The 20,179-nt window shown below is 38.0% G+C and overlaps 1 protein-coding gene across 1 annotated transcript in view; it reads right to left on the bottom strand.

Annotated features, from left to right (window-relative positions):
- Positions 1-17,602, bottom strand: part of TLL1 (tolloid like 1) — a 110,713-nt gene extending 93,111 nt beyond the window's left edge. Inside the window, exon 1 of the mRNA XM_031553249.1 lies at positions 17,510-17,602. Coding sequence (XP_031409109.1) covers positions 17,510-17,602 — 93 coding nt within the window. The remainder of the gene's footprint in view (positions 1-17,509) is intronic.
- Between the last annotated feature and the right edge of the window lie 2,577 nt (positions 17,603-20,179).

The following is a 20,179-nucleotide window of genomic DNA, read 5'->3' as shown; positions in this document are numbered from 1 at the left end:
TAAATATGAGCACTGTACAAATAGTATTAATAATGCACCACTGAAGAAGGCATTTACCAAAAATGCAACTCCCAGAAGCGCTCTCATCTTCAGCAGAGAAATGTTTAAAGCAAAAATTCCATGTCAGCCCCCACAGGGAAAAGAGGAAGCACATGACTGGGTCTTGTATTTGATTTGCTTGGAAGACAAGGTAAGCTGGGTTTGGGAGGAGGAAAACTGTAAAGAAAGATGAAACCTAGGAGAAATTTTGTGACTATGAAGGACAAATAAAAAGTTGATCAAGTTTTATAATCAACAAATATTTAATGATAAGTAGCTACCCAAGATGACTAATTTCCTACCAGTAAATATTAGTTATAGTACACTAGTCTACACGTCTATCTTAAAGCTATGCACACATCTTTTCCAGCATTAACTCTACCTCTTTCTATGAGTCAACTGTATGGCACACTCCTATGCTATTATGTATTATGGCTTCAGCATTCTTTAGGATCATGTAATGATATAATGATTTTTTTTTCTTCTGAGTGCTTGGAATTTCTTCCTCTCTATATAAGGAGTTTAAAAACCATCTTTCAGTAAGTTTATTTAGAAGTATCGCTTCAAACTATTTATTTTATAATCTGTGTAATACCTTCTGCAAGGATATATAACAAGATTTTACTTGCAGTCAAATGTCTTGAAAAGCAAAACTCCTGAAGATGTATAGTAAAATATCAAGGAGGTTGTTAACTGGTGTATTTCATATTATATTTTTATCTGTCAGCATATCGTCAGATACTGAAAAAGTCATATACTGCAATCCATTCAGTGGCACAAGTTTTTGGCTTTTCATATATTGACTTCTGCTCCATTTCTATTACTTAATCCCTCTCTTTTTAATTAAAGCATAAAGGGTAAGATTGCATCTGAAAAAAAAAATCAATGCCTGCAGGCAAAATGTGAAACCTAAATTTAGGTATAACGTAACACAAATACCACTGGAAAGAATGTGGTCCATACAGAAATACACTTTACCTACTTGATTCATTGTTAATATCTTTTACATCATGACATTTCCATCTTTTCCTACTTTTTCCACTCACCAAACAGTGTAGAAGCTTTAAATAGCACAACTGTTTCGATATTTCTTTTTCTCCTGTGAAATGCTGTTCAACAGTACTTGTGCCTAACATAAATTTAAATATTTTTTCTGAAGTTATCTTTTTCTCCTCTGCATTTATTTACACATTTTGGTACACGCTTTCAGTGTAAAAACAGCCATTGGTAGGAAGCATGAATGAAGAAGAGTGTGTGACATTTACAGCTAAGTGGCAGGATGCAGACTACCAGGAAGAGATAACTAAGTCAATGGTGAGCACTTGCAAAATACAAATGAGTCTGGCAGAGCCTGATTCTGTACCGCATTCGGGAAACTAGATAACAAAAGGTTGGCAATGTGCACTCTGCTCTTTAATAGAAAAGATGATATCAGATAAGTTAACAGCCAAATAGTCACATCGTGTCTTTCCTGTCCAGTATCACAGACAGGAATACCTGGCAATACTAACATTTCACAGTATTTTGTTTGGAAGAAAACTTACTTTGAACTGTATACTGAGATGAACTTTCATTTAGATAAAACTGATGGTTAAAACTACTCCTAGAGGGGAAAAAAAAAAAGACATAATCCATTAAGATACTTCTCAGTTATACAGAAAATTATTTATCCATTGTTAGACATCACTATAAAAATGTAAGATTATCCCGCTAGTAAAACACCCATATGGTTTTCTGAAAAAGGTTTGCCATTAGACTTTAACTAACGAATTCAAGAAAGAGAACAGTCAGGCTGTTTTGCAAATACAGCAAAGTTCACAATAACGTTTACTTTTTCTTTTACCTTTCAAACATCATTTGAAACACTCAGTGCATGTTTTAAACAAAGCCAAACAGTGATGGAGGCTCTTCTCTTCAGTCTCTCCCATGTATTTTATAGAAGTTGGTACCTTCAGGTTTTCTGCAAAACAGAGCGTTTCTCTGTGTTTCTTTTGGGCCTCATATTTTGATCAGGAAAAAGGAGAAGAAAAAAATATTTGTCTACATTACTGATATGTGAACACGTATTAAAAAAAAGCCAAGTTCAGAAATAACAGCTTACAGCCACTTTAATTTTTTCTGTGGTAGAGTTACTTAGAAAGAAAAAAAAAATTTCATGCAGCAAACATCATGGCTACCTCATTAAGCTTTGTGGCACGATACGCTTCCACTTCTTGTTACAGAATAGGTTAAAGCTGTTTTAAAGTAAATTCCTAGCTTTTGCTGTAAATGTGAAAAGGACAATCAATTCCTGACCACAACAAGGACCACGCATCCATCATTACGGCTTGCAGCCTATGTGATGCAGGACGTCATCTGGCAACAGAAGGAAGTTTTTATCCCAGAGTGGGAAATAGGCCCTGGAGTGAAGCGCTAACTCCAGCGGCGGTCAGGGAAGCCCTGGCCCAATTTACTTCTCTCTCTTCTCCCACCCTGGAGGTGGGATCTCTGCCACATATTTGCTCCCCCAAAGGAGGCAGAAGGGCTGCTGAGACTATGGTTTTATGGAGCAAGCCTGGTCACGCTGTCTGCCTCTCCAAGTTTCCCAGGAATTGTGAGAACTTTTTCTCCCAAATGGTATTCCGAGAGGCCACGGAGATGCAGTTAAGGATAGGAGGTAGGACCTCAGTAACTCCAAGTAGCGTTGCTCCACGTCCGCTGCCAGCTCCCAGCATAACGTGATCTAATGATCCAGTGGCAGTCTGGGACTCCTTCCCTAGAACAGCCACGTTTAGGCATTAGTTTGGCAAGCTGTCACTGTTTTCCTGAGAAAAAAATAGCAAGTGAAGGAAAAGGGTGCAACCGAGCTGTTTAAACTCAGCTAAATATGAAAAAAATTGGATGGGATTAAGAAAAAGGTGTTTCTCCAGCCTCTTCCAAATTTCAAAGAATTGCAACATAACAGCTTCCATCTTACTTTTCCCCTATAAGACACAGGAATCTTAAAATAACAAACATGATAAGCAGTCTAAGTACAGGTGTAGGAATCTGCTCAGTAAAATTATATACAACACATCTGCAGGCAGGACTTGGGTCCTCTTTAAGCCTGCAGTAAGGGGTAGGGGGTACAATGGACAGATGATGTACCATGGACCTGCAGTGCTAGAAATGCAACTTCAGCAGCAAAGCTCAACTTTTTTCTAAAATCTGCAGCTGCAATCCAGTCTAGAAGCTTTTGTGGCCAGCAGACATTGGTATTTATCTCAAAGGGTGTCTGTGTAAAATGTGATTGTGCAGCTCAACTCACTGCCCAGCAGATGTGCTGATGCTAAATAAGTGGCAATTTTATTGACAGGTTCACCAGAGCCTTCTTCAAAACATAGCTGCAACAGCCTAGGACTGCCATGTAAGGCTGTGTTTCACTTCCTAACACCTATACTCAAAACCAAAAGCAAAACGACAGCCAAAATAAAGCTTGTGTCCATGCTGTGCTACAAGCAAATCGCAAATGAATGGACAGACAGAAGTATGGCTATAAATGTCCAAAGAAAATGAAAGCAGTAACATTCAAGGCCAAATTAGGACTGCAACTTGCAGTCTTTTCTCATCTTCCATTAGGTTTTAAATTGTTCTGCATGAGCTTGGTTTTGTTTTTTGCATTTTTTAATTTTAATGCTCCAGTTCTGTGTTTCCATGTATTCCCTATTCTGGGCGTCTGGAAGTGAAGAGCAAGTTTCTGCATCGATTTGAAAATATGTAAATACTCACATATTTGATTAGCTATCAAAATAAGCATCTTTCTATAATCCAACACAATTTTTACATCAAGGAAAATAGTAGCTACTAGTTGTTGAACAAAAATAGCATGAAGAGTAGATTGAAAATTGATTGCCAGGAAGTATACAATGACACTACAGAAAAGTGAAGTCCATTAAAAAAAAAATAAATAAATAAAAAATAAACCTATCTACTGCTTTCACTCGTTCATTAGCGAATTTTTAGGATCAGAAGGAAACATCACTTGGGTTTGATTGCATGAAACATTGATTATTCTTATGAAAAGGAGTTAATTGTTTTTCAGACAGCCTTTCTTTTTGTAAGGAAGAACAACTGCAGAGTTTAGCACTTGTCATAGCATGTTTATTTTTGCTATAAGGATAAAGTGAGTGTCAGATCCCAGAGGAAAAAAAGACAAAACAAAAAACACCATAAATATGAATAATACATTTGTAGTATTTTTCTTCTAACAGCATCACCTGCACCTAAAAAGAACAGACTTGCTTTTCTTAAGTGAATGTAACTGCACAGCACACAAGCCAAGTCTTCCCTCTACTGAGTTAAGAATATCTTTCAGAAGTCTCTAGGTCTAATGCTAGAGCTCTGAGGAGTTACCACAAGGGTAGCAGAGAAACAAAACACCTTCAGGTATGCTTCAGTAGCTCTATTTGAAGATTTTTTTCCTTTGTTCGTATGTGACCCCTGAATGGTAGTAACTGGACAAACTTCAAAGCAATTATTGCAGTTACACAACAGTTTATCCAAGGATTGAGCCCCTCAGCCATCAATGAACCTGACTCACACAACATACATTTTATATTCCAGGAAATATTTGGAAAGGATCCCTCAATAATATATTTTTTTCTTCTTTTGTAACCTATTCTTTAAGGTAAAAATACAGACAACCTAGAAAACGCACGCGATAGAGGAAAAGTGAAAACAAGGAAAAGCACCAAGTCAGCAATTGTGAAGAAATAAACAAGAGGGAGGAACTGGCGCAATCAGTTTTATTGGTACAGATTAGCCAATTATATAGAAAGATTGAATATTTTTTCTGAACTCAAGAGTTCAGATTAACACACTTAGTCTGAAGCACCTAAACTCACCTTCTGGCAAGAATAAACAGACAGAAAGGCATCTCAGGCCAAGGCAAAGCACAGGTATCTAAAATAGGAAGATCCAGTGACTACCACCTCTCTTTCCAGTCATTATAGTAGGATTAGAGATGACCAGCTTACACTAAACTCCTCTCTTTTAGAAGGTTGAAGGAGATGAATATTTCAGTGTGTTTCCTTCTCAATGTTTTTCAGATGCAATACAGAACATGAACTCACAACTTTCTGCCTTATTTGTTTCAGCATTACACTCTTCAGTGAAGGCATAAGAAATAGTAGCAATATAACTGTTCCATGCACAAGTCAACTGTGTCGTGTTCAGAAAGTGTGAGATTCTATATACAACAGGAAGAGGTGACTTAAAAAAGACAAAGAAAACAATATATAAGTTTTTTGAGGTAAAATATCATACTACATTAAGGAATTGTGCAGGTTTAAAGATATTGTATTTTCCCATTCCCTATATTTGGACATTGTTCCAAATACCTGAAGCACTAACATAACAGTGAACTAAAAGAATTTACCTGTATTCCTTAATAGTTACTAATTACTGTTACCACTCAGCAACTTGAATACCAAAAAACGCTTCCTATAATTACACCTTAAATCTTTTTAAAAAGTTGCACAGTTCCTTTAAATAATTTTTGCCAGTAATTAATGTTTTTTGGCAACAAGATTACAGATTGGACATGAGACATAATCTTCCCTCCGATTCTTAGACTAATTACCTAAGGAACACACAACCCAGTAATTACAAACTTGAAAAAATATTTAACTAGGGAAAAAGAAAGAGAGAAAGAGTGGGGGGAGGGAGGGAGGAAAGAAGGGAAGAAGGAAGGGAGGAAGGAAGGGAGGAAGGAAGGGAGGAAGGAAGGGAGGAAGGAAGGGAGGAAGGAAACTACTGTCACTTTCAGAATTAAGACCAACTGAGAATAAAGATATGGGCTTAAAAAAAAACAAACAACTAAATAAAAACCCACTTGGTTTAAAAGCACTTACAGAAAACAAAACAAAAGTGACTGCAGTAAACCAGACATCAAGTTCTGCATGGAAGACAAGCTTGTCCAAGGGCCCTGTCCAAAGCATCATTAGTTGTCCCAGCAGGTGAAGAGACATTTTAAATATCACTCTCTTGCAGACTTTCTCATCTTACACTGGTACATAAAAAGAAGATCAGAACAAGCACATTAGAGCACTGGAGATGTGATCATCCATACTTCTTAACTCCCTGACACCATATCTAAGTGGTCCAACTTGCTGTTTCCAGGACAAAACTCACATGTTCTTTCAAAGTAGTTTTCTCCAGGGACCATTTCACAACAAAACTGTATGGCATTAGATGGCACCAGCTCAGCTCCCAAGGGGCTCACCTGTCCTCCCTGACACACTGCAGGTATAATGTGCCCCAAACATCACTCCAGCAGCCACAGCACAGCCCTTGCACTACCTGGATACTTAAAACCAAAAAGAACAGACGCAATCACAGCATAAGTTTGTCTTAGAAGTCCAATATATGGATGGTCCACTGGAAAAACATGAAAATCATAATGTTCTGTGTACATACAGCTCAGTTGTTAAAGTTTATGAAAAAGAGTCTAAAAAACAGCATTATTTCCAAGCTTAAGCAAGGTTTAATATTCAAGAGTATATCCTTTTGGTCTTAAAGTATCTTTTAAGAACTCAGTTTATATTAAATGGTCTAATTGTTTTAGAGAAGCACCGCAAAGACTAATTGTTGCTTTGAAAATGCTCTAAAGTCCTTGGATGAAAAGAAAGATCTCATGTAAATTATAATATCACACAAACTCATCCCTGGTAAAAGCTTCAAGGACTTCCATTTAAAGAATAAATTAACCTATCCACTAAATTACTTTTTTGCCTAAGTACGAGGAAAAATCAGTCACTTTCCTCTTAAAGAAGGACAGATTTTCAAATGACACAACTCCAGTTGGTGGGAATAATTTACTTTACATGGAAACTTTCTCCAGAATTGCAGCACTTCAAAGCAGACCATGAAAAAGTAACGTATAAGTTTTCAGGCTCCAAAATAGCACACTGAAATTAAGTGTAAAGGCCAGAAGCTAAAATGCTTGATCCTCTTACATTTTATTAATCCTTTTGTTGAAAATAATGACGGTATCACTACATTTTTCCTTAAGGATATCAAGCAGGTGAGACCTAGCGCTTGACAAATAAAAACTAAGTTCATTAAAACTACATTTTCTACTACAAGGACAATAAAGACGCTTTAAATGTTGCCTTAAGGCAAGAGACTTAGAAAGACTTTCTTAATCAGCACTCTTAAACAAACTTATTTGACAGTATTTTTCCATTATCATCTAGCGTTAGAATCCTTAATTCAACAATAATGTAAATCCCTGAAAAGAGAGAGGCAAGATGAAAGGCAAATAGACTAATGCATGACTGACATAAGAACTACTGCTCAAAAATCCAGTAAAACCAAAATCAGTAAAGTATGCATCATCTCTAGCCACAGAGCATCCTTACTGCTACAGGCATCAGAGAATTAAAAAGTAAACTAACTAAATAAATACCTCACCAAGTACACAGAAAACAAACACACACAAAAAAGATGCACCTAGATCATAGCAGTCAACAGTGTAAGAACAAGATATGGCCACAAAGCTCACCATGAAGGACATCAAACCCCCACTATGACCCAAATTGACACTAAGTTACATGTCTACAAGAAGGCAGGCATTCAGGGACAAGCTACAAAATCCCAGGCCAGATAGGTATGCTGGCAAGGCAGTGGCACAGGCTCAAAGTGGTTTATTTCTCCTCTGCTTGGAGTGATTAAGTCCCATTAACATCAAGGGAAGGAAGGCATGCATAGAGAGGGGTAGAGGTACATCATGAGAGACAACTGCCTTTCTGTGACACTTGTACTGCCCAGCAATTAACATGCAACATCATGGTAGAGACAGGGGAGAAAAGAGCTGGGGAAGAAATAAAAATACATGTATCAGGGACAAGTGGCAGCTTCAAACACAAGAAAAACTTGCCATGTCTTCAAGATCTAATCATGCCTGTTAAAGGGGGAATGGAAAGGAACGGGAGGGAAAAAAAGATGGGCTTGAACCCAAACAGATCGTGAGCAATAAGCAATGGGGTCTGGAAATCAGAAATATCAGGCAACTGGATCCCCAGGATTCCATCATTTCAAACTCAGGGTTGATAAGGGTCTAGAGGAAAAGCCTTACTTTAAGGAAGTAAGTTTGCTGTAATCTGGTCTTTGAAAAATGACTTCAAGAAAATGAATCAAGGAATTGCTCAGGAAATTCATCTGTTCTGCAAAAGGCAACCATCAGCTTCTGTAGCAGCTGATGCTCAAGAGGTTTTGACTATTTTACATGAAGAAAAATCAAAGCTCAGAGAAGTGTCCATCCACATTCACCACCAAAAGGTAAAATACATTTGCTCTCTGAACAGTAAAATATTCTCTTAAGACATGCAGGGAAGAAACCAACCAACTAACCAAAAAACAAAACAAAAAAAACCAGCTGCTCAGCAATTTCTTTTTTCTTCTGAAACTGACCCTCAGCAAGAATTGAAAGATAATCAAGTTACTGACACTTGATATTGCAAATTATTGCTAAGTCTCAGGCAAAAGAACAGGATTACAAAGGTGAAAAATGGCATATATTAATATAATTTCAATGCATATTTATGCTCTATGTAGAGATGAAGATCTGTAAATCTTTACAAGGCATAAAATAAATTTTGGGATGAGAAATATTTTTTTAGACAACTCCATTAACTCCAGAAGTTTATTACCTTAGCTGTTAATTGGAGAGTCTGAAACAAAGTGTAATGCAGAGCACAATGTGCAATCTCTATTTGAACCCAACACTGTAGATTCTGCTAACATACCAAGATAAAACTCAATTTTGCAAGTATTTAGTTACAAGAACATTCAGTGGAGCTGCCTAAGAACGTCAACATGAGTTTTATTTATTGACTTACGCTAAGTGCTCACAGGACAAAAATCTGCTTATCTTCAATAGCACTGCTTAGAAAGTCAGAGGAACTGTGCTGTGGTTCCCACTTCTGTCCCGCAGCCCTCACCAAGCCCACCTTACTCACCCAGATGTCATGATCATGGCTGCAAACCTACTGCACATTGCAAATGCAAGCATGGGTTTTTCTGCTTCAGAACAAACTTCACTGAAAGAATTTTTGAACTCAGTAGTATAACAGAATGGGAATTTTTAGAACCTCTTATCAGCCCCTTAGTCACAGCAAAGACTTCTGTTTTGTTGCTTAAGCTGGATCAAGTAGTGTTTGACAAACAAACATCTTCACCCTAAAAACTAAGCAGCTTACTCAGAGCTCCCACCTAAGTTAAAGAATTGCACCTATTTCTAGTGTTTACTGAATAACAGATTTAACTTAAAGCACATGGTTAGAGTTTTTACGTGAGATATTTTCATAATTAAATACTTCAGCTGCTTTTTGAGATCTTTCTCTAACCAGACATAACCAATTCAGGCTCATTAACATTTCACACACCACCTTATTCGGGTTTCCTCTTATTCCAAACGCAGAAACACAGCTGATAGAAATCAGACACCTAGACAGAAGCTCAGATCAGTGTTTAAGTAAGCATGCTTTGAAAATATTCCCATTTTAAGAAGTACTCTTTACAAAGCAGGCTTTAACTCTATCTGATACTGAACTAATTTAAATTTCAGTAGAGCTGCTATCTGTGTCAGACTCACCTTACTCTGCCAATGGGAGCACTCAGCCTTTCTCTTGGTTTATCTTCAAAAAAAACCTCCATGTTAAATGGTAGATAGGGATATGCTTGAGTATTTTAACTTGCACTTGAGAACTCTATCTCACAAGTCATACCATCACCTAACAGTATATTTTTAAAATGTATTTTACTGTTTATATGTTACGACATTTCAAAAGTCATAAAAGTATCATTTGCAGTAAATTATATCTGAAAGAAATGCAATTATTCACGAATACTTCATACAAGCTACTTTATATTTAACTAGGCAGAAATGAATGCATTCCTCCACAGATGTGTCTTCAAGAAAAATCCTCCCTGTCAGCAAAGCATTCTGTGTAGGATATCAGTGTGATTTCAGTATACTGACGTAGCGCTTCACATGTGTGCAAAGAAAGACATTTCCAAACCAAGCAGACTAAAATAAAATTTGATCTCATCCTTCTTCATTCCTGAGCTGTGACTACTAAGCGGCAACCTTTTTAATATCCACTTTATTAACTTAGAAGATGCTTTGTCTTTCCATCATCTTCGCCACAGGCCCTCAGAGCATCCCTGCACAAAGGCTGATTCAGCATTTGACACCACTAGCAGGTGAGGGGGAGGTGGGATGGCCATCCTTCCTTTTTTTTGTCTTGCCAAATCAGTTCTTAGTTGTGCAACCTAAGTAAAATTAACAAACTGATCTTAACTTTAAAGTTCCTACTGAGTCTCCAAAAAGCACCGAGAGTAAACTTTATACAAGAACCTTGAATTTTATCTGAGAGGCTTGTTTTAGCAACTGATTTGACTAATTAATGCTGATTACACACTGAGTTTACTCGAGGATTGTTTTGGTTTGTGGTTGTTGGTTTTTTTTTTTTTTTTGGCTTTAAGAATAGTTCACGTTGATTTAAATTCAAGAGATTAGTATAAAATGGTCTTACGTGGAAGCAGGAACGTCTAAAGGAGGAAAAGCCTCGACTTAACTAAAGTGATCACTAAACATACTTAATTTAGTCACTATACTTCCCTTGTGTACCCAGGCTTTTGTGTCACTGCAGACCCCTGAAGAGATGTATGCCTCAGGGATCCTGAGAGAAGAATGCTTTAGGGACCAGGCACCCAAACTGAGCTGCAGCTTGGGTACACAAGGCTTTGATTACTCCCCCAACCAGTTTTCCCTATCCTAGCAGCTGTTAGGATAGTCGCATTTGCATAACAAGGAAGAAAAGACTGGCAAGCATTCTGCATGCACAACAAGAAGAAACGGAAATCCTTCTTACCACCACACTGAATTAACATGTTGTAACTTAGGCAAGGTATGTGGCTAGACAAACTAATATCTTCTGTCTAAAAGCTAAGCACGCATCACATAAGGATGCAAATTAAAAATAAAGGCATTACTCAGCCCCAAAATTTACTCAGTAAATGTTGCCAAATTCGCACTTGGCAAAAAGGATTTTACTTGCCTTAGTCTACACCTAAGCAAAATGAACGAAAGAATATCTTTGTGAAAGCAAATTTTATGTACCAGCAATCTGCACAGCAAGGTGGTTTTTGTTTTTTTGTTTTGTTTTGTTTTTTTTCTCCCAGCAACACTTGCCTTTTTCCACACAGTAAAAGCCTTAGGCGTACAAGGGCGCACATGCTCACTAACAGTGCCTTGAATGAAAGCTGTGATTCAGAAAGGCTGGGCCCCAACTTGTTCCTTTTCCCAGCAGGTGCCCAATACTCCTGCTCAGGGCATGCAGCTGGGGTTTCTTCTGTCCCTCAGCAGAGCTGCCAGACTTTGGACAACCTCTGTGTCTGGTGAAGAACTCTTCGCACCTCTTGCCTACGTAATTTGGCTCTCATCCTGAATCGTGTCTCTAGTTTCTTTGACTTTTGAACATCCCTGTATTTTCTTTCTGGCTGCTCTATCCTCTCTTCTCTGATCCCTTTCATAGCTCGTTTGTATTTCATATTTGTGAGAACGCAAGAGATGCCCTCTTTCATCTATGAGTTTCTTTTTACAGCCATAAACTGGAGCATAGGAAGTTCTGCACCAATATGAGAAAGAACTTCACAGTGAGGGTGATGGAGCACTGGAACAGGCTGCCCAGGGAGGTTGTGGATTCTCCTCTGCAGATATTGAAGACCCTCCTGGATGCCTACCTGTGCAGCCTGCTGTAGGGGGGCTGCTTTGCAGAGGGGTTGGACTCAATGACCTCTGGAGCTCCCTTCCAACCCCTACAATTCTGTGATTCTTTCCCACTCTTCTATTTCCTTACTTCAGTCTTCACCTCCTGATCAAGAAGCATTGAAAAAGAGAGATTTTTCTCTCCTTTTTCTACTGTTTTATACCTTTCATCTTTATTCTCTCTTGGATTTCTTCCCTACCACATTTGATTTTTTTTCTTTTATCTCTCATCTTCACTTTAAAATCAATAACAACTATTTAGATACCCTCACAGTGGAGTGAAAACTCCTTTCCTCATCCAAAAAACAGGACATTAGGCTAAAAGTAAGAAGATACAAAATACAGTTGAGCATCTGCACAAGCTAGACGTGAGCAAAAATCTGAACTCTTTTTGCTGTATCAGATTATTAACATATTCCAATTATTAACAAAGTATATTCCTGTCTCATAAGCCTCTTCTTCACACTTTCTAACAGAGATTTTCATAGACAAAACATGATTACACATGATGTATACAGTATTAATTTATTACTCGTGAAAAAAGAAAACTGGAGGGGAAAAAAATGCACTAAGCAAAAACAAAAACACATTATCCATCTAAAGCACTCAGAAATAGCATATATAGAGTGTTTTGTGTGCATCATTTGCCTACCTCATTCATTTTTTTCTAAAATAGACCTGCCTTAGAAGGGAAGATGAAGCCAACTAGCAGAAAATGAAGCTACTGGGAACAGCTGAACAGCACCTATCTAAATTACAAATCAAGAAAACTCAATACACCTATAAATATGCACAAATTATATCCAGATTTGTAAATTAATACCTGGAAGAGTCCCAGGTGATGGAAGGTATACTAGCAAATTGCTGGAAAGCTACCTAGTGTGAAATCTGCCTATTCTGACTGGTCCTGTCCCCAGGCAACTTCCAGGGAGGACAGGGCAGTTAAAAACTCATAAGAAGTTCAGTTACAGACACAATTGCTGGAGGAAAAGTACATTTACTAGAACAGACGTGACCACTGCACAACAGTTGGCCTCAATATTCAGGGATATTTCAGGTACATTCGCTAATCCAGATACAGCAAAAGATTTGATACCATTTTTCCTAAGATAGTGTGTTTTACTGCATCACCAAACCAAACCTGCAGGTTCAGTGACTGGAGAGCTCACGACCCTCATGCTACCAGCCCCTTCCTGCTGAGCACAGGAAGTCTGCTCCTCCATACCGCCAACCTGTCAACAACTAAGAAAACACACAAGCTTTGCATCATTTTGGTGGATGGAAGAAATTCCCACTCATTTTTGTCTCTCGGTGAACCTTACACTCGTCCCCAGTGCTGGCCACGGTCATGGGCCTTCGGTTTGATCCAGGGTTTGGCATCAGCCTACAGCTCTTCAGCATAAATGTATTTGGATCAAGTATTTTCCATCGCCTTATTTCTACTCTGACATATTTGTTCAGCTTTTTACATAAGCAAACTCTCATTTACTTTAATTTACTGCCAGAGTAAAGAACTCTGGGTTTGGACTGATATTTATTTATTTGACCTGATCCACTGCCATACATGGGCAAGGCACTTCATAGATAAGCACACATCATGCATTAAACAGGCCAAGACCCTAGCTGGTAACAGATTTTCTTGCTTTCACACATGTGGCACATTTTGTGCCTGCATGTGGTTATGAGGCTCCTTGCGCAAAGCTGATTCTCCCTTGGAGTTCAGAGCTGGGTAAGTCTTTGTGTACGGGGTTTGGACAAACTGGGAGTAAGGAAAAGGACATCCATGCTCCTCAGGGTGTAGCTTCAGGTATTCTGGATAAATCTCACAGTTATAAAAGGATTTAAAGAAAAAAAAAAAAGAAAAAAAAAGAGAAGAAAAATCCAAACCCTCCTCCAAAATTAATGTTGCATGTCTTTCTAAAGTGGCAAATATAAAAGCAGAAGACCAGAGGACTGGTGTTTGAACTCCTTTTACTTCATGAAACTAGCTGAAAAGCTGTTACAAACATGAGTTTTAGAGAAACATACCACTCCCTTACTAAAAAACTTCTTTTTTTTCCCCAACTGCTGCACTCACACGTAAGACCAATATGAACGCTCTGCCCTGTATCAAACACCTGAGTACTAGAGAGAGCATCAGGGTATACGCTGCATATTTAAACAACAGCAACAAAGTGAAGATTTTTGGAATTAAGTACACAGTAACGGCGTCATCTCTCATAGGAGCTTTGTTTCCCACCTGGAATCAGTGCTGGAATACTGCCACAAGAACTGTAAAAACCCCTGTGTTTAAAGGGCTGGCTCTTCAAGCTCCTAACACAGTCTCTGAAAGAAATGTTTTGCATGCATCAGAATTTCCATTTTCGTTCAATAGCAACATACCAGCACATGCACTGAATAATAACCACAAGTGATCTTCCAGAACAAACTTTCACCCATTCAAACAAAGCATTTGCCTGGGCAAAATTTTGAGGAGATGATTTTTCATTTGAACTCCTCAGGTACCCTAGAAACAAAATAATTTTAAAGAGATTGTATGTTCATCACTACATCAGATTGCATAAGAGAATAAATAAGAGACAAAGACTACAGTAAGTACTCTGCAACACAGAGACACAGATGGGATATTTTTCTCTCTGCTCTAAAATTTATCCCAGCAGGAATCTTCTCAATTTATTTTTTATTTTACCTGCTATAGCAAATTTCTTGAACTTAAGGCAAATATAATTGTGAAGTTATCAACAGTTACTGTCCAACTGAAAAGTTAGTCATGATCACAAACTGAAACAGACAAAAACAAAACAAAACAAAACAAAAAAACAACCCACTATCTCCACTGCTAGTTTGCCACCTACAAAACAGTCTATTTTAGGCAGTGCTATATATGTGTGCCTATCATGATTTACACTCCAATCCAATGACACCCAATATATTACAAATGCTGATGCTGACCACCATAAATTTTCACACTGAGTCAGAACAAAAGTATTTAGGACAATGATTCATTAGTTATAAGTAAGACAAAAAAGTCAAAGGACAAATTCTGGCTGTTGGAATGCCAACAGCAAATATTCTCCAAGCTGTTAAATAAAAAGCAAAAATAAAGTAGTAAATGAACTTCTAGCAAAGCTCTGCTTCCCGATAGTTTCACCACATTAAGCTGTAACACAAGCCAGGCAGCTTACAAGGGCCTTCCACAAAAACATCTTCCTTACTTGGCAACAGTTCTTGTCCCCAGAAATTCCAAAAAATCTGTCATTTCCACACCTTCTCTACAAATAAGGGAGGAAACGTATCTAATTTCATTCATTCCTTCCAAATAACAGCTTGGGAAATCTGCCTTCCTGTTGGTTTCCATACCTGACAGAATTTACTCATGGCACTGCAGACAGCAGACCATCCACCAAAATTTATATCACAATACCAATGAAAAATACCACAATGAAAAATTCAGAGAAAAGAGGTGAATGGATCACTTTATTCTGCATCTGTTCACCACTACTTTCTTCCTTCGTTAATCCTATAGTTAAGCTTTGCATTTAGTCAGACAAGCTGTCTCCAATACATGATTTTTCACTGTGATAAATGTTTACCATTATACAAACACCACACAACTATTACATTTTCACCAGCTAGATGATAAAGGAAGCTTGAATTTGATTGTGATTTCAGTAAAAATTCCAAGGTAAAAAAAATAAGAAAAAAATGGATTTGAAAGTAAAATATGGAAGTAAGCAGACATGGTCATGCATGCATGGATTTTTTTCCTATATAACACCATGAACTGACATGCTAACTAGTAGAGACCAAATGATTATTCAGCACCAATAACCACTATTATGAGTTGTGAAAATTAGGGGGAAAAAAGTACCTAAATAACACAGTAAATTGCTGAAGAAGGAATAGCAAGAAGTTTTTTGTTTGTCTGTTTGTTTTAACAAATCCAATTTCACGTGGTCATAAGCTTTGTTCTCTAATAAAAGGGCCTGCTTTTGAAAAGTTCAACAGAGAAATAAATTTTCCTCAGTCCTTGTGACAGACTTAATTTTATAGATCTGTTCTGTGGGGCTTTTTTTTAAAGCAACGTATACAGTGCCAGGTTCAATTGCTGGGTACTTGTGCGGGCAGCGGAACAAATGAATACTCAGAGTCACAAAGAATTGCCATATTCTCCATTGTAGCAATGAGATGAGCGACTGGAAGATTCTGATGCAGAATGCCATCTGATCCAATAGCCTCAAAAAAATCAGTGAGTTTTTCACTCCCTTGAAATTGTTGGTACAGAACTAGGCTCTAAAGAAGAAACAGCAGAATAAAGGAGCAGATGGAAACTCCAGAAGAGCAGATGAAGAACTGCCAAGAGTGACTGAGGTGAAACAGAGCCAAATATTTTTTATCAGCTCCTAAAACAAGACATTCTTGGTAGTGAGATCAGAAGCTGAGCAATCACACCAAATTATGCTTCAACCTGAGATTGAAAATTTTCAATTTCTTTTTCCAGCCAGCATAAACAAACAGGAAAATAAAAGAAAGAACATAATAGGAACATTCTAAATATAGCCAACAAAACCAGAGACAACCTTACAAGCTCTGGAAGCTCCATTTGAAAATAATAATAATAATAATAGTACTGGATATAAAGGGGAGATGCTACACAGCAATATTGTTTCACGGAGATAAATGCGGCTTTAAGATGAAAGTTACTTATCTGACATTATTTTATGGAGTGTGTGCTGTACTGATGGAAAGCAAAGGTCAGACCTACACTGAAGAAACTTTAGCTGACTATTCAGAAGTCAGGGTTCAAGCTTTTATTGCTGGGGTTTCCATTAACAGGCCTGTGTCTCAGGCAAGCTGAAGGTGATGTCATGTTCCAGACTGCTGGTGCACAGAAGTCTGACTCCACGATGTGCACTCTTGGCAAAGAAGCCTGGGATGGGCTGGTAGGGTAATAAAAGCTTTTGCAGGCTATTCAAGAATGAGCGTGCCCAATTAAAAACAAACAAACAAAAAAACTCATCTCTCCAAGTCTTCATTTATGAAGCATGAAAACAAAAAGACTGAGATCTGGCGATTTCTCCACAAAAGAAGGGTGATCAAATCTCCTGTAATTAGTTAAGGACCTCTGCTGAGTATTTTAATAGATGTAAAAAAAAAAGTTCTGTACATGACAAAGTCTGTGTTGTTTTTTTTTATTTTTAATTAAAGTACCTACATATTGTCCTGAGTACAGACAAGAGGATCAGCACAGAAGATTAGATACAGATATTTGAAAGTAAGAAACTGCAGTGCTAGAGCTAGAAACTATCTGGAAAAGCAATTTAACTCAAGAGGGATCTGTGTCTGTTTCAGAATATGGTACCAGAACTCATCCCTGCAGTGCAAAATGAATGACTAGCTGTGTCAGAAACCAGTTAATTGGCTGCAATGAATGCTAGCTTCTCTAGGAATTACTCAACAACTGTACAGCAAAAGACATTGCTTCTTTTTTCCCCCTGCATCTGATTCCTTGCCCTCCTACAGCTGGTCCCCACACATTGCTCAGTCCTCCCCACTCCTGTGCCCAAGTGCTGAGTGCTGAAGAACAGAAATAGCCTTCCCACGGTGCCTAACGCTTGGAGTCCCCCCAGGCTCCACCTTGCAGTGCTTTCTTCTTGCTCCGTCTTAAGCACCGTTTACCAGGGAATCTGAATCCCCAGAGTCAGCATTTGCACTGGGCGCTGGCAGACGCCCAGTGCATTTTGCTAGCTGCTGCTGAAAGCTAAGAACCATGCTGCCATATTGGCAAGGGAGACCCTAGCTGACAGATACAACATAGAAAGAACCCATTGCCACATTGCATGACATGCAGTAACTGGAAAGGCATGGTCTTTTTTTTTTTTTTAACCCATAAACAGAATGTCCAGCTAGTTAGGATAATCTGGGCAGCCCAAGGTGAGCATTCAACACCTGAGTACACGGAAGTGTTGCCTGAAAGTGACCTCAGTAGTGTGGTCGTCTGTCACTTTAAAACACATACACACACATATATATGATGGCAATACTGTACATGGTTAAAAATGCTGTCCTCTGCAATGTGTGCAGAGCAGAAGCAGCGTGCTTCAGAAAAATGAAAACAAAAATGAATACACATCAAGTGCCTGCAAAATCTGAGCTGGCAATTACAATTTTGGGCAGACAATTTGACACAAACATGCTCCTACTGATAAATTATAATGGGGTTTTGAAGGCAGTTGTATGTTGCACGTGACTGTAGAATATGCTTTCACTCCCCTCCCAAAATATTACATCAATATATTAGCTCAATACTAACCATTTTTTTATTGTAAGATTACTGTGTTTTGTGTTTGGATAAGATATGGCTAACAGCTCATTTTTCCCTCGCAGTCAACTCCATCTCATCCAAACTATTAATGTAACAGAGCTCCAAGAAAGATTTGCCCGTGGATGTTAAGTCAAATCCCACTGACTTCACAAAAGACAAAACTCAGCCCTTGAGCAGCAGCAGAAATGTTAACTGGTACAGCTACTGAGTTCAGAGAGTTGTTTTCTCTCTATGGGAAATAGGCTTGAAGCAATATATTCAGGAGAACCAAGCAGCTTACGTAATGTTCTTATTACTTGTATCAACATTTGTGCTATATGCTTGCAGTTCGCTGCTGTATGGCTCATTCTGTTGCAAAATGAGCTTCTATACCACAAACTTACTTTTGCAAGTACAGTAACTGGATCAAAATAAAGACTTGCTTTGTTTCCAGGAAAAATGTGCATAATACACAGAGCAGTAAGCTTTTAAAGCAAGTTATCTGCAAATGGGAAAAGTGTTCCCCAGGCAAATTTTACTACTCTCAATAACGTTAGGCTGTCTTATAAGCCAGTAAAACAGCTGGCAAACACTCATGCAAGATTTTATCTAGAACAACCAATTACAGCAATTTCCCATTTTTCATTTATATTACCAAATTCCATAAAATCTTCACAATCCCCAGTTCATGCACTCCTTCAAGGTTACACCTCACCTATCAAACTGTCTCATGTCAGCTACAGTTAAACATCCCAACATCTCAGGTTTAGTTGATGGAACTCACTGAAAGAGGATGAAGTCTCGCTCTGTAACCAATTGTGTCGCTTTCAGTAGCATGAGAGAAGCAGACATTTTACAACCAAAATTTGCTAATGCTTTAGTACAACAAGCATGCTAAATCTAAGCTGATGACCTAAAATAACGATGATTATAATAATCATCTATCACTGCTACCCATACGGGCAAGAATTAAAATACAAAGTAATTTATACAAGCAATAACAGGAATAATATTAGAATTACTCAGTTTCCTTTTAATTAGTTAACTTTTGTTGAACAGGAACTTCACAGCTCCAGTCAGGCCAAACTTCAACCAACTTCTCCAGGCATTCCTCCTAAGGAGTATTTTCATCTCAATTACACTTCTGTCACTCTGTGATGCACTGACAAAGTCACTGAGCGCATCAATAAATATCACATTTTAATATTACTTCTATTCTAGACATCAAAAACAAACAATCCACAGGCAAATCTATGCACAGTTAGGCTAATCCTCTTTGCACACTCAGTGTGCCTACAGTATCATCAGATAAATATGATAGTGAATATAGACACTAAACAGCTATATAATCTGATGATGTGCAATATGGGTGAAAAGCATTAGGCCAAATATTACTTAAGATCCTTAGAATTCTGTCTGAAAGCTAAGCATCCAATAGTGGACCCAAATCCATGCTTCACAGGACAGGATGAAAACAAAGATAAAAAGCTGAGATAAATTTTGCCTTGTTTGTGCATGCAGTAGCAGAACTTGTTACCTTCAATTTTTCCTCCAGAAAGAACCTCAATGCTTTAACTGCAGGAGAGAATAGCCTCTCCCACATAAAAATATAGGGGAAAAAAAAGTCAAAGGACTCTTTTCCTGCTACAAGAAAGCATTATCAAGCTTACAGTTCTCTACCAGTTACCACATGAGATAAAAATAAAAAACCATACAAACAAATTAATAGAATGACTAGCAACATGATTTTTAACCAAAGCTACCCTTGGGTAAAACCAGGAGCTTGGGTTTATAATGAAACTGAATTTGACCCTTCCCATAAAGACTATTTCTGTTTCAACAAGAAGCAAAGCATGAATAGCACAGGTACTCAGATTTCTCCCAGCTCAACTGTATCTACTGCAAGGCAGCATTCTGCATGCTATCCAATCAGTTGGTTTACATTGGCAAAAAAATAATTCCATGTCTACAATCGAGAGCAAAATTTTATTACTGTCCTCTGATTGGCAGTTTTAATTAAATTATATATTACTAGCTTTTAGTAT

This window comes from Meleagris gallopavo, chromosome 4 (genome assembly GCF_000146605.3).
Source record: "Meleagris gallopavo isolate NT-WF06-2002-E0010 breed Aviagen turkey brand Nicholas breeding stock chromosome 4, Turkey_5.1, whole genome shotgun sequence".
Classification (NCBI taxonomy): domain Eukaryota; kingdom Metazoa; phylum Chordata; class Aves; order Galliformes; family Phasianidae; genus Meleagris; species Meleagris gallopavo.
The sequence above is the reverse complement of the archived record's forward strand: the minus strand, read 5'-3'. Positions and strand labels throughout refer to the sequence as shown.